Source organism: Triticum aestivum, chromosome 5D (genome assembly GCF_018294505.1).
Source record: "Triticum aestivum cultivar Chinese Spring chromosome 5D, IWGSC CS RefSeq v2.1, whole genome shotgun sequence".
Classification (NCBI taxonomy): Eukaryota; Viridiplantae; Streptophyta; class Magnoliopsida; order Poales; family Poaceae; genus Triticum; species Triticum aestivum.
The window spans coordinates 382619169-382630997 of record NC_057808.1 but is presented as its reverse complement, the minus strand read 5'-3'; the positions used below and the strand labels follow the sequence as shown (position 1 = coordinate 382630997).

Sequence of the window (11829 nt, the reverse complement as noted above, 5' to 3'; positions counted from 1 at the left end):
GAATCACGAGAGTAAGGAGATAGGTTGGGCAGGCTAGAACAGAAAGAAGATAGACGGAAATTCCCGCATTTGAGGATATTGAAATTTTGTTTCCACGAGTTTTATCGGAAAAAACATCATTCGGTTCCGTTCTCATTTCCGATTCTGCTTCCGTCCCAAGAATTTCTGTTTCCATTTCCATGTTTTCATTCCGTTTATACTTTAGTGAAATAAAATATGAATAACAGAAAATATCAAACTTCACGTCTGTGAAAAGGAAATGAGGTAGAAGTGCATGTCTGGTTCATCAGAGTTGTCAGGCACAGGAAGATCTTTTCACGTCTGGTTACTCCACCGGTAGTTTCTGAGCTCACATACATAGCCTGGTTGGCACTCTGAACCCCGATCAGGAACTAGATGCTGCGAAAGCAAAACGAGATTTCTTGATGCTGTAACTTCCTCGGTCAGTCAATCACAGGAGATAAGACTTGTCCCTCACACAAGCATCAGAACCTGGCTGGCTTTACCGCATCGTGTAACAAGGCTGCTGCTCCTGCAGCACAGCAGCAGCACTGCTAGCTGTGGACGAATGGGCCGAATTAACCATTAGTTTTGCTGTGACAGCAACGCCATGGTCCATGGAGAGGAGGCCTTCCTGCTCAAGCTTTCAGGAGCCTTCCATATATGGCCTCAGGCACAATGCCCAAAATATTCATGTACTCTGGAGGGAGCGGCATGAGCAGGTGCGTGTCCATGAACCCGAGAAACCTCAGCGGCAAGCTGCCGGCGGAAGATGGCGCTCTCCCTGAGGCGAGCCAGAGCCAACCGCAGCAGCACGAGCCAGAGCACGGCGGCGATGGCGGCGACGGCGAGATGGTGCATTTCAGCCACCCGGAGCACCGGCTGGCGCGGTTCGACTTCCCGTACCTGTTCCTCTGCATGGGCTGCAAGGAGTACGGCGCCGGCAAGCGGTTCATGTGCCAGATCTGCGGCTTCCAGCTGCACGAGTTCTGCGCCATGGCTCCCCCCTCCCTCCACGACCACCCCTTCCACCCCAAGCACCAGCACCTCCTCTTCTTCGAGAAGCCAGGTAATGGCGACGACTCATCAGTCATCACACACCGAGCACACACGCAGGCACGCCGCCTCTACTCACGATGAAGATGCATGCGTTTTGATCAGGCGGGTTCCTCCGGTGCAAGTGCGACATCTGCGGCAAGCCGGTGAAGGGCTTCTCGTTCCGGTGCGCGTGCTGCAGCTTCGACGTGCACCCGTGCTGCGCGGCCATGACGCGCCGGATGGAGCTGCCGGCGCACGGCCACCCGCTGCTGCTGGCGCCGGACGCCGGCGCGGGCGTGGCCACGAGCTTCGTGTGCCAGGTGTGCCGGAGGCGGCGGTCGGGGCGCGTCTACCAGTGCATGCCGTGCGGGTACTACCTCCACGCCAAGTGCGCCAAGGACATGGTGAACGGGCTGTACGAGCACGGCGTGGTGCCGCCGGAGAAGAGCAACCCGCTCGTCGCCGTGGCCAAGGTCACCATCAACGCACTCTTCAGCGTCATCGGCGGCCTCATCGAGGGCATCGGGGAGGGCTTCGTGGAGAACATCGGCAGGAGCAGAGGCAGAAGCTTCAGATGAATCAAGAGGCTAAACCATAATGTGTATGTGTCTGATGGCGAGTGATGTTTATCTTTGCAAAAGTGTACCTCGTAAATGTATGTCAGGGCCTTTTGGTTTGTTTGAGGAAAAACAGAGAACTTTTCTAAAAAGTTTGAATGGATACTCTTATTTTTCTAACTTATAGGATTGAATGGATACTAAATTGCCTATGAAATGTAGTTTGAGAAAAAACAAAAGATTTTCTTCCAAGAAGAGGTTTGAGTAGATGCTAAATACCCTACTGAGTGCAAAAGAACCTTTTGGCCCTGTTCGGTTGGCAGGGATAAGTCTACCACAATCCCCTTGCGGGGTAACCGAACAAAGCCTAGGGAACTTTTTAAAAGAATCAATCCTACCAATCAAAAAACATGTATAAGAAAAATTGCTAAAGGTTTTGATACTCCAAAAGTTCTCTGAAAATCTTTTTGAATCAAATAGGGTTCTATATAAAGGAGTAAGGGAAACTCACCTTATTTCCAATCTCCATGATGGTTTCTCCGGCTACCAAGGAGCATGTGATTCCAGCAAAATGTGAGTGAACACCAACTGAACATGATGCAGTAATAATATAAAACACAGAGGTATAACACAGATAACCATAACATGCAGTAATATAAAACACGGAGGTATAACAACAGATAACCATAACCACCAGGCCACAAGACATATGTCCAAAATAAATCTATATAGATTATTATATGTTCACTTTAACGAATATATGTCGCCACCATCTGATAAGTCTACCACAATGCACTCACAACACGATCTATGAGGTAAATAGGTACAGTAAAACAACATCCACGGTTCAAACAGAAAAAATAAGCCATGTCTAGCCAGAGCACCCAAGTTTCCCGCAAAACAACTATGCCGGCCTGTATCAGAAGACACCTCCACCTCCCTACGGCTGTGGATCAAGAATATGTGCGCAGAACGCCTCGCCATCCATAGGGGGTAGTACTAACTAATTCAGAAGCGAATAGAACTTAGACCAGGGAGGTCTAAGGTTCTGCCGGCCAGGATCAACGCGACGACAGCTAGGGCAACTGCGACTCCGATGAAGATGTACTGCCGCGTTCTCCTTTTGAACTTGTTACGCAGGGGAGCAGGCATGGGCTGCAGCTGCCTCACAATTGGTTTAGGGATCCTCTTTATGATTATGGGTTGTGGTTGAGGAACCTCAGGATCCTTGCCATTTTCGGGTGTGTTGCTCTCAGTGTCTGCTGCAGGTATAGCTGCAGAGTTGGTCTGGCCACTTGCTAAGTCTGCTGGTGTAGTGCCAACCTTTTTAGACTTCTTTGCTTTCTTCTGCAGATGTTTGGCAAGAGAATTAATAATTTGTTGTGTGGGCAGTAGTGTAACAAGAAGAAATCAGGCTCTAACATGAAGGCAGAAAATTGTGGAAACATACCTTTTCCTTCATCTCAGCTTCCTTGCGCGCTTTGAACTCCGCCCTTTCCTGAGCCTTCTCTGCCTTCTTTTTCTTTCTTTCCTCAGCTTCCTTAGCTTTCGCTATTTGCTCCAAGCGGAGTCGTTCCTTTTCAGCTGCAGCCCTCTGCGCTCTTAGTTCCTCCTCCTTGCGTGCCAACTCCTCCGCCTTCCTTGCTAACTCCAACTCCTCCGCCAGACGAGCCTTTTCCTTTTCAATCTGTTTGACATCTACCACCTCTGGAGCTGGAGCTGGAGCTGGGGTTATTTCTTTCTGGGATGAACCACTACCAGCTGCCTTTGGTTTGGCCTGCTTATGGGTCTGGGTTGGTGGTAAAACAGGAAAGGAATCCTCTTCTACAGGGACAACAACTGCAGTAGACTTTTCAGGTGCTGCTTCTTTAGTTGTAATGGGAACGTTTGGGCTTGAAACAGTGAGTTGAGATGGATTGTTGGGTCTTCTACTGTAATTGTTACTGGGAATGACGGGAGGCTCCTCATCAGGACCAAGTGATCTTCCATCATGGGTACCTAATCTCCTCAGAGTGCTAATCTGGTTTGCTTCAACGTACAGCCTGCGGAAGTCATCATCTTTGTTCCACATCTCCATAAAACCCTCAACCTGAAAGAGGAAGAACGTTCAAAAATTAGTGAATTACTGATCAAAGTAAAATATCATCAGATTATATGAGAGGATCAAGAAAAAACAACTGTCATAGTTTAATAACAATTTAGTACTGATCAGTCATAGGAGGGACTATGAATATGACGAATTAGCATAGTACTTAGTTGTAGGAACTTCTCAGCCAAAGGTAGATCATAACACTAGTAGGCTAGTACATTCAAATATGTATTATTATAGCACTGACACTGCAACCCATGTTTTGTACAGAGATTAAAAATTGCAAATGCTAGTGGATTGTATCTGTTCTGTTGGCCAATTGGCTCAAAAGCGCTTGTAAGTTGACCAGCTCAAGCAATTGAAACATCAAAACCAAGGCCAAATATCCATCCTACCAAATGCATAACTAAGATAATAACAGAGAGGGGGTTGTCTGATTTACCTGATTATTACAATATGACTGAAGTCCATCAATGTCACCACTTGATAAGAGCTTGCCCGCAGCATCGCGGTCCTTCTTGTACATGAAGAAGTACTTGTTCTGCCGTGCCAAAGATATAGACAAGGATTTTCAGTTTCTTACAAAGCTAACCAGAAATACTACAGAATAGACTCTGCATTATTAGTCACTAGCACAGTAGTATTTCTCCTAAATAATAATCTATAACGCCATGTTGACTTTGTTTATTTAGCATTAAAATATTGCACTACAGAATGAACACTACAAGCCTACAAGAAGCTTCTCACCTTCTTGCCCGGTTCCCCTCTCAGCTCAACCCAATTCTCGTAGGCCTGTTGACGTAGTTCATTGGCAGCATACAAGTCATCATTTAACTTTCTGAGAGCAGCTCTTTCATCCTCGAAAGATTTTTGAATCTTTTTTCTGTTCTCCTCAAGGGACTTCAGATTTTTGAAAAGTAAATCTGCTTCCTTCTTCAAAGTCTAGAGAAAAGAACATAGGTCAGTACAAAAATTAATGAAATATGAATTGAAAAGAACAAGGTGTGGCTTAAGAAAATACCTTATGTTGCTCATGAATGTGATCCTTTTGATGGAATGCTTCACTCATTTCAGCCTCTGAGCCCATATTGGAGCACGCTTGCTTCCTTTGGGCTTTCAGATCATTAATCTCTTTAATGAATAGCTTCTCTTCTTTCAAAGAAATTGTTTCATGTTCCATAGTCCTCTGTTTCCTCACGATCTAAATCATCAGAATTTTGAACATAAGATGGCAGATCAAAAATCGCAATAATATAACATGAGAAATGGTAACAAGGTCAATACACCAGCACAGAATTCTTACCAACTCATCAATTTCTTCAACTGAAGTTGCTTGATTCAACTTCCCAATAGTTGACCGTACACCATCAAGAACATTCCTCTTGCCAGCATGTGCAGCTCTCGCTTCACCCTCTTCTTTCCGTGCTGCCTCTAACTTTTCCCGATACTCGTCAAAGGCAGCCTGCAATATATAAATACAAAAGTCAGAAACATGCTAATGAAGGAAAAGGGGACTTGAACATTTGGAGGCCTGTTACCTTTTGCTTTTTCTTGCGAGCATTAATTGCATCTCTTTCCTGAGTCAGGCGATCCAGATGAACTTGAGCATCTTGTACCTTTGCCCAGACATCATCGCCCGCAAGTTTAGGAACCTTTACGATGAAGAACTTGTGTGGCCTCATGAGCTGTATATTTCCCTTGTCACTCTCAAGATCAACAGGCTGTTCAACAGGCGACTCACTGGAGTCCTCAGCAATCTTCTCCTTGCCTTTGTGTGCATGTTCATCATCATTCTCATGTTCCACTGGAACTACCCCGTCAACAGATGAAGGTTCCACTACTGTTATGCAATAACTAGGGTCAGCATTTGTACTTTCACAAACTATATTCAGCACTAACTTCAAGGAGAAAATATATAAATTTGAAAAACTAATAGTATAGCCAAACAAAAATAATGCATACCTTCCAAAGATTTGGTTTCAACCTCAGTAGAAGATATATTGCATGCATTTATATTTTCAGTATCTTTGGATGTCTCATCTGACGTGGCGGTCGCCTTGTCCGTATGAGGAGCCTTAACTCCAGATTCCAATGAAACAACTGGCAGGCAAGGATATTCAGTCAGAGAAACTAGCTCTTCGCGCGTAGTTGATGCGTCAAGAATGTCCGGCTGGTCATTATTAGATTGGCAATCTGTAACCAAATCACGTGATTCGCCTATTTGCGAAACATCACCAGATTCACTTCCTGGGGCAGAAGAGGGTTTAACTTCATCTACAACAGAAGCTTTATTATCAGTCAATGCGACAGCTTCACCTTGATCAACAGCAGTTTCGCTAAGAGATGCACCTCCTGTATCATATCTGAGTTCAGCGTCATCTGTCACAGCAGTTCCATGATCCATGGAAACACCAGATATAACTTCATCGACAGCGGTGCTAGATATTTCATCAGAATTACACTCCTCTGCTTGTACATGATCACAACTTTCCAACTCAGTATCCGGTTTTACGTAATTGTTATCAATGAAATCAATGGACCTTGGCTCATTATGGAAAGTAGATGCTGCAGCCGCATGCAACGCAACGTCTTCAACAACCTCCATCTCTTTACCTGGTTCTGCCTCTACCACAGCATTGTCACTTTTATCAGCTGCAGCTGCACCAGTGCCAGGTAATTCCAACTGCTCATTCTGGGCTAAATGTGCGTCCTCAGGGGACACTTCTTTGTTTACCTCCTCCTCAACTTGGTCAGACGAATTCGCATGCAATGGTACACTCCTGTCTTCAGATGCACACTTGATATCTGGTGTTTGAACGCTATCTGCTGTGTTCATTTCCAACATGACAGCCTTCACATCAGAAACTGCAGTGTTTCCATCACCTGCGGCATCTTCTACCTGGAGTATGTGATCCCCCTTAGGTTCAACAACTGGAGCTTCTGAATTTACTGACTGATGTGTGACAGAAGAGACATCATCCTCAACGGATTCATTATCTTGCACAATTTGTTCGCTTATTCCCTCCTTCACAACTTCAGCAGGAATGGCCTCATTTGTACCCTCCTTTGCGGGAGGTTTTGCTTCCTCGTCAGATGAGGGGACAACAACCATATGACCATCATGCAAATCCCCCTCACCATCCTTTCCTACTACGTCCTCCACTTCAACCACACCATAGGCAACTTCGCTCTCTCCCTCAAGCTCCAAAGAAGTGTCAGCAGTGTCCTTGGCACAGCCAAGCCCGTTTGCAACAACTTCCTCTTCTGAAGGTCCCTTAGAAGCCGCTTCACAATCGCCTCCATCCAATACTTCAGGCTCAGTCGTCAGTGCTTCTACTTGCTGCCCTTTGCTCCCATCAGCTTCTATCTCAGGAGCAGATGTGCCAGAATCAGCAATCTGCTCAACATGGTCATGCCCGTTGCTCCCATCCTGCTCCACCAGCTCTGTGACTGCAGCATGCTCATGTTTGCCCTCATCAACGTGAATCACAGGATCAGTGGCAGTCACACTTGTGTCAGCATCATGCTGTTCAGTCACCCCCGAGATACCTGATCCATCTGTACCTGGCTCCATGATCTCAGCAGCAATCTCTTCTCCTTTGCTCTGCTCGCCACTGCCCTCAGAATCCAAGACAATGGAACCAGACTCAGCATGTGTGGCGGGGTTATCTGAACCACTCTCCGCTGGAGCATTCTTCTCTTCATCCTGCTGTTCTTCAGGAGCAACAACCTCAGTGGCAGCACCTTTTTCACTTTCTCCATCCTTGACATTAAGCACGGATTCCACGGCAGGTGGAGCAGAATCATCACCAGCGTCAGCATGGTCAATCTTAAGTTCTGTTGCTGCATCTTGACCATCAAGCTCTCCAGCGGCAGCAGTGCCCTGGTCCCTCGGTCCAGCTTCAGAATTGTGGCTTCCCTCACCTTCTACTTCGCCCACGCCATCAGCCTCAGACTCCACCGGAGCGGGGCTAGCATGCCCGTTGGAGGATGGAAGGCCGACAGCGCCGTCGGGAGCGGCCAATTCCCCACCGGCGGTGGGGTGGTCTCCGCCCGCGTCAGCAGCCGGGGCTGCATTGGCCCGGGGCAGATCCTCCTCCTCCGGGCGGGAATCCGGCTCGGCCCCGGCGCCCGTGTCCGAGCCCGGGTCCGAGTGGCCGTCGGAGTCGCCGTTGACGATCACGAAGGGGCCGCCCACCCCCTCGCGCTCCTCCCCGGTCGGGGAGACCGCCTTGGCCGCCGCCAATTCCGCCTTGGGCGCCTCGCCGGCGCCGCCGCGCGCCGTCCCCTCGGCCGTCATTGCCGCACAACCGCGGATCACGCCCCGATCCTGCACGCCAGAGCCAGAAACAACGCCGCCCCGTCAGCCCCCGCCTCGCCCGGATCACAGATCAAACACGCAATCCGCCAACGACGAACGAAACCCGGCACGAAACCGAGGCCCCATCACGCACAGATAGATTGACAAAAACAAAAGGCAGAAGATCTCGAAGCAGGGGAGGCACTTACAACTCAGGCCGCGGATCCGGGCAGCACCTCTCCTCCGCCGTCGACCCCGCTCCGCTCCGGGCGCGGCGGGACGGGACGAGCGAGATCGATCCGGGCGCGTGCGCGATCGGTCGGCGAGACGGATCTGTGTCCCTCTCTCGCGGCGTCGGCCTCCGTTCTGTGTGTTTCTGTTGGGTTGGGTTTTGGCGTGATTTATTCCGAGGACTCGACTCTCCTGCTCAGATCTCTCTCTTCCTGCGGGCGCTGGCCGCGGCTACTTGTAGTGAGAGACGGAGGCAGGAGGAGGCGTGGTGCGGCCTGCTGCCTGCGGCCAGCCGAAAAGTGGTTCGGATATGGACCCGATCCGCCAACAAACTGCCTCCCCTACGGGTCTTTTTTTTGGTTTTGTTGGAAACAAACTCTGGCCTCGCTGGCTTCACACGGCCTCCTCTCGCGATACCGTGTGCTCTGCGGGGTCCTCCTCGTAAACTTGCGGGGAGGTCTCCCTGCATAAATGTGAAATCCTTAGGTGTATTTCGAGGAGCCTACTTGTATATAATTATGTTGTACAGTAGGGTAGAGCAAAGATGGCAGTGCCATCCAAGGAGTGGTAGGGTTTTGTGAGGAGGTGGTCTTTTAGGTTATGCTCATCAAAAGAAATTTGAATTTTTGAAAAACGATTCGACTACCGTTGGTTAAGCGCGCGAATCCAATCGACGGTGGGTCTTGAGTTCGAGGGGCCGCAAACGCCCGCCACGTGGTTACGCACTTCTCATACTCTTTTCCCGCGCTTTCCGCTCGTTTCCTCTTTTGGTGCTAGGTACTTGAGACTCCATCGATATTCTTAGAAGATCATCCCTTTTGGGTTATCCCGAAGTAGGATGATACGCGTCCCGTTTATGATAAAAGGTTTTTGAAGAGATGGTCATTTTCAAAATTTTGAAAAACGACGACCGTTGGTTAAGCGCGCGAATCCAATCAACGGTTACTCTTAAGTTTGAAAAAGGTGGCAAACTCCCGCCATGTAGCCCCGTGCTTCTCCTATTATTTATCGCGACGTCCACTCATTTCCTCGTTCGGCTGGTTTGATAGCCCGTACAGGTGCTACCATGCTAGGTATTCCGGATTCCATCAGTATTCTTAGGAGTTCTTTTCTTTTGCATTATTAGGCAGAGTAATACCATACATGTCCATGCCATGATAAAAGTTTTTTAAGAGATGGTCCATTTAAAAAATGACGACTGTTGGTTAACCGCGGGAAGTCAATCAACGGTTACTCTTAATTTTAAAGGGTCACAAATGCATGCCACGTTGTCTCACCCCCTATTCCTTCCCCCACATTCCCCCCATTTCCTCTTTCGCCTTTTTCTGAAGCATGTGTCGGTGTTAGGTATTTGGACTATAGATGTGTTCTTAGAAGATCATCCCTTTTGAAGTATCAAATAATGTAAGATGATACATCGTCCAGAGCTATGATAAAAGCCTTTGAAAAGATGATCGTTAGCATATGGTCGGAAGAAATTGCAATATAAAAAAAGGATGACCGTTAGATAAGCGCGCGAATGTAATCAACGGTTACCCCTGATTTGAATTTGGAAACTCACCAACGTTCGCCACGTGGTCCCGCGCTTCTCGAACTCCTTTCCCGCGCCTTCCCATCATTTCCTCTTTCGGCTTGTTAGCAGGTCATGTAGGTTTTGGGGATTTCGGAGTCCAACAGTGTTCTTAGAAGGTCGTTGTTTTTTACTTTATCATACATAGTAAGATGATACATCATCCAAGCCACAGGAAAGTTTTTACTATAAATGGTTGCATTTTCATAAGTTAAGCGCACGAATTTAATCAACGGTTACTTTTTAATTTGAATTTGAAAAGTCATCAATGCCTGCCACGTGGTCGCGCGCTTCTTCTACTCGGTTTCCATGCCTTCCCCTCATTTCCTCTTTCGGCCTGCTTTGGAGCCCATGTCGGTCCTAAGTATTTTGGAGCCCAACGGAGTGTGTAGAAGAGTCCATTTGGCGGTATCGATAGAGTACGATGGCACATCATCCAAGATACAACAAAAGAAGTTTCGGAGCCCATGATGGTGCTGAGTATTCTGGATCCTACTGGTGTGTGTAGAACGGTCTCTTTTCTGTTATCGATAGAGTAAGATGGCTCGACTTCCAAGCCACAACGAACGCATTTTCATAAGATGACCGCTCACTTGCTCAAATGAAGATACTTTCGAAAAACCAATAACCACTAGTTAAGCACGCGAATCTAACCAATGGTTACTCTCAAATTTGAATTTAAAAGGGCATCATGCCGACCACATGGTCTCGTGCTTCTCCTATTCTTTTCCTGCACCCCCTCCCCTTGCCTGTTTGCAACACGTGTCATTCTGAGTATTTGGAAGACAACGATGTTCTTAGAAGGTTTTTTCTTTTGCGCTATCAGATATAGTGAGATGGTATGTTGTATAAGCAATTCAAACTTGTTATCTAAGAAATTGCATTTTCAGAAAACAACAATGTTAGTTATGCATGCATAATATGGTAGTTGAGTCATGGTGCAAAAATTATAATGTTACATCCAGGTGTTTGTGTTCGACTCGACTTTGTATAACACAAACCTAAGGGATATCTTCGTCTCACGACATCCATGGAATACGTGTACATTGAATTCAGGGGTGAAAGATAATAGAAAAAAGAAAACATAATGACATAGTGGACGAAATAATGGAAATATCGAAGTGGTCCACATGTCATCTAATCGTCTCGTCCATGAGAGTGGCCTATCATCCACCACCCCTCTAAAAGCACGAAGAGCGAAGAATCCAATCCATCTTACCCATACATATCTCCAATCCTGCATCCACGTTGCTTTGTTTGCCACCAAGTGCATTTAGTTCTAAACATCTATCCGGTCTCAACCGTCAAAGTATGTTGATCCAAAGAGCGAGATTGCTTCACTAGCTACATCTCTCAAGAGATATCCATAACCAGGCTTCGTAATTATCCCCGACAATCTGTTTCCTCCCCAAATAAGGCTACACCAAAACTCTTCCAAATATAGGACCGTGATCGCATGGATCGGGAACATTTCATTCTTGGATATACGAATTGAATTCTAAAAAATTCTACTATTCCGAGTGTTGCATAAGTCTGGTGATCTTAAACTTTAATTGTTGGGTTTTTTACGATCACGTGTGTGACACGCACACCCATGTGACGGTAACTAGCGCGTGAGAGAGGTTCTATAAACAACGGCATGAGACTTCAGATCCCACAACAAGAGACGACACCAATCTGTTCTCCGCATACCCTTCCTCACTCTTTAATGGCTCAACGCTCGCCGCGAGGTAGTTCAAATTCCCGACTCCCAACATTGTGCAGTGTTGCAGTTATATAGTAGTAGATCTACATGCTTCCTCCTATCGAGTATCCTCTACTGTAGGTTTGCACCCATCAAACTCCTTCCCTAATGTTCATTGCCATGTTATAGGTGGAAATATTGGATCAACGTTATTGCGAGGTTCGTTAGTGATTTATCCTGTATGTGCTTGTATATACTTTCCTTGTGGCACATTGGGTCAATAATCTTCGCATTGACCCCACATTTCATCTCCCTTCACTCGTCATGTTATCCTTTTGTGTTGCAAGTCCCCCCCCCCCC

The 11829-nt window shown here is 47.1% G+C and overlaps 2 protein-coding genes across 2 annotated transcripts; one reads left to right on the top strand and one right to left on the bottom strand.

Moving 5' to 3' along the window:
* The first annotated feature begins 113 nt into the window (after positions 1-113).
* On the top strand, positions 114-1616 carry LOC123120683 (uncharacterized). The gene is made up of 2 exons (XM_044540670.1): positions 114-1069; positions 1162-1616. Exons 1-2 carry the CDS (start codon positions 664-666, stop codon positions 1614-1616), a joined length of 861 nt encoding a protein of 286 aa, XP_044396605.1. The 5' UTR covers positions 114-663.
* A 689-nt stretch (positions 1617-2305) lies between these two features.
* On the bottom strand, positions 2306-8490 carry LOC123121962 (uncharacterized). Its single transcript, XM_044542061.1, has 9 exons — positions 8194-8490; positions 5647-8014; positions 5223-5524; positions 4988-5146; positions 4706-4885; positions 4432-4626; positions 4127-4225; positions 3046-3684; positions 2306-2942 (listed from the first exon to the last, which is right to left on the bottom strand). Exons 2-9 carry the CDS (start codon positions 7982-7984, stop codon positions 2604-2606), a joined length of 4251 nt encoding a protein of 1416 aa, XP_044397996.1. The 5' UTR covers positions 7985-8014; positions 8194-8490; the 3' UTR covers positions 2306-2603.
* Positions 8491-11829: the final 3339 nt, after the last annotated feature.

Coding starts and splice junctions, on each gene's coding strand:
- LOC123120683 (XM_044540670.1), top strand. CDS start 664: ATGGCCTCAGGCACAATGCCCAAAATATTCATGTACTCTGGAGGGAGC. Junction 1,070..1,161: donor CCTCTTCTTCGAGAAGCCAG/GTAATGGCGACG, acceptor CGTTTTGATCAG/GCGGGTTCCTCCGGTGCAAG.
- LOC123121962 (XM_044542061.1), bottom strand. CDS start 7,984: ATGACGGCCGAGGGGACGGCGCGCGGCGGCGCCGGCGAGGCGCCCAAG. Junction 5,147..5,222: donor CTCGCAAGAAAAAGCAAAAG/GTAACAGGCCTC, acceptor TATATATTGCAG/GCTGCCTTTGACGAGTATCG. Junction 4,627..4,705: donor ACATTCATGAGCAACATAAG/GTATTTTCTTAA, acceptor TCTTTTCTCTAG/ACTTTGAAGAAGGAAGCAGA.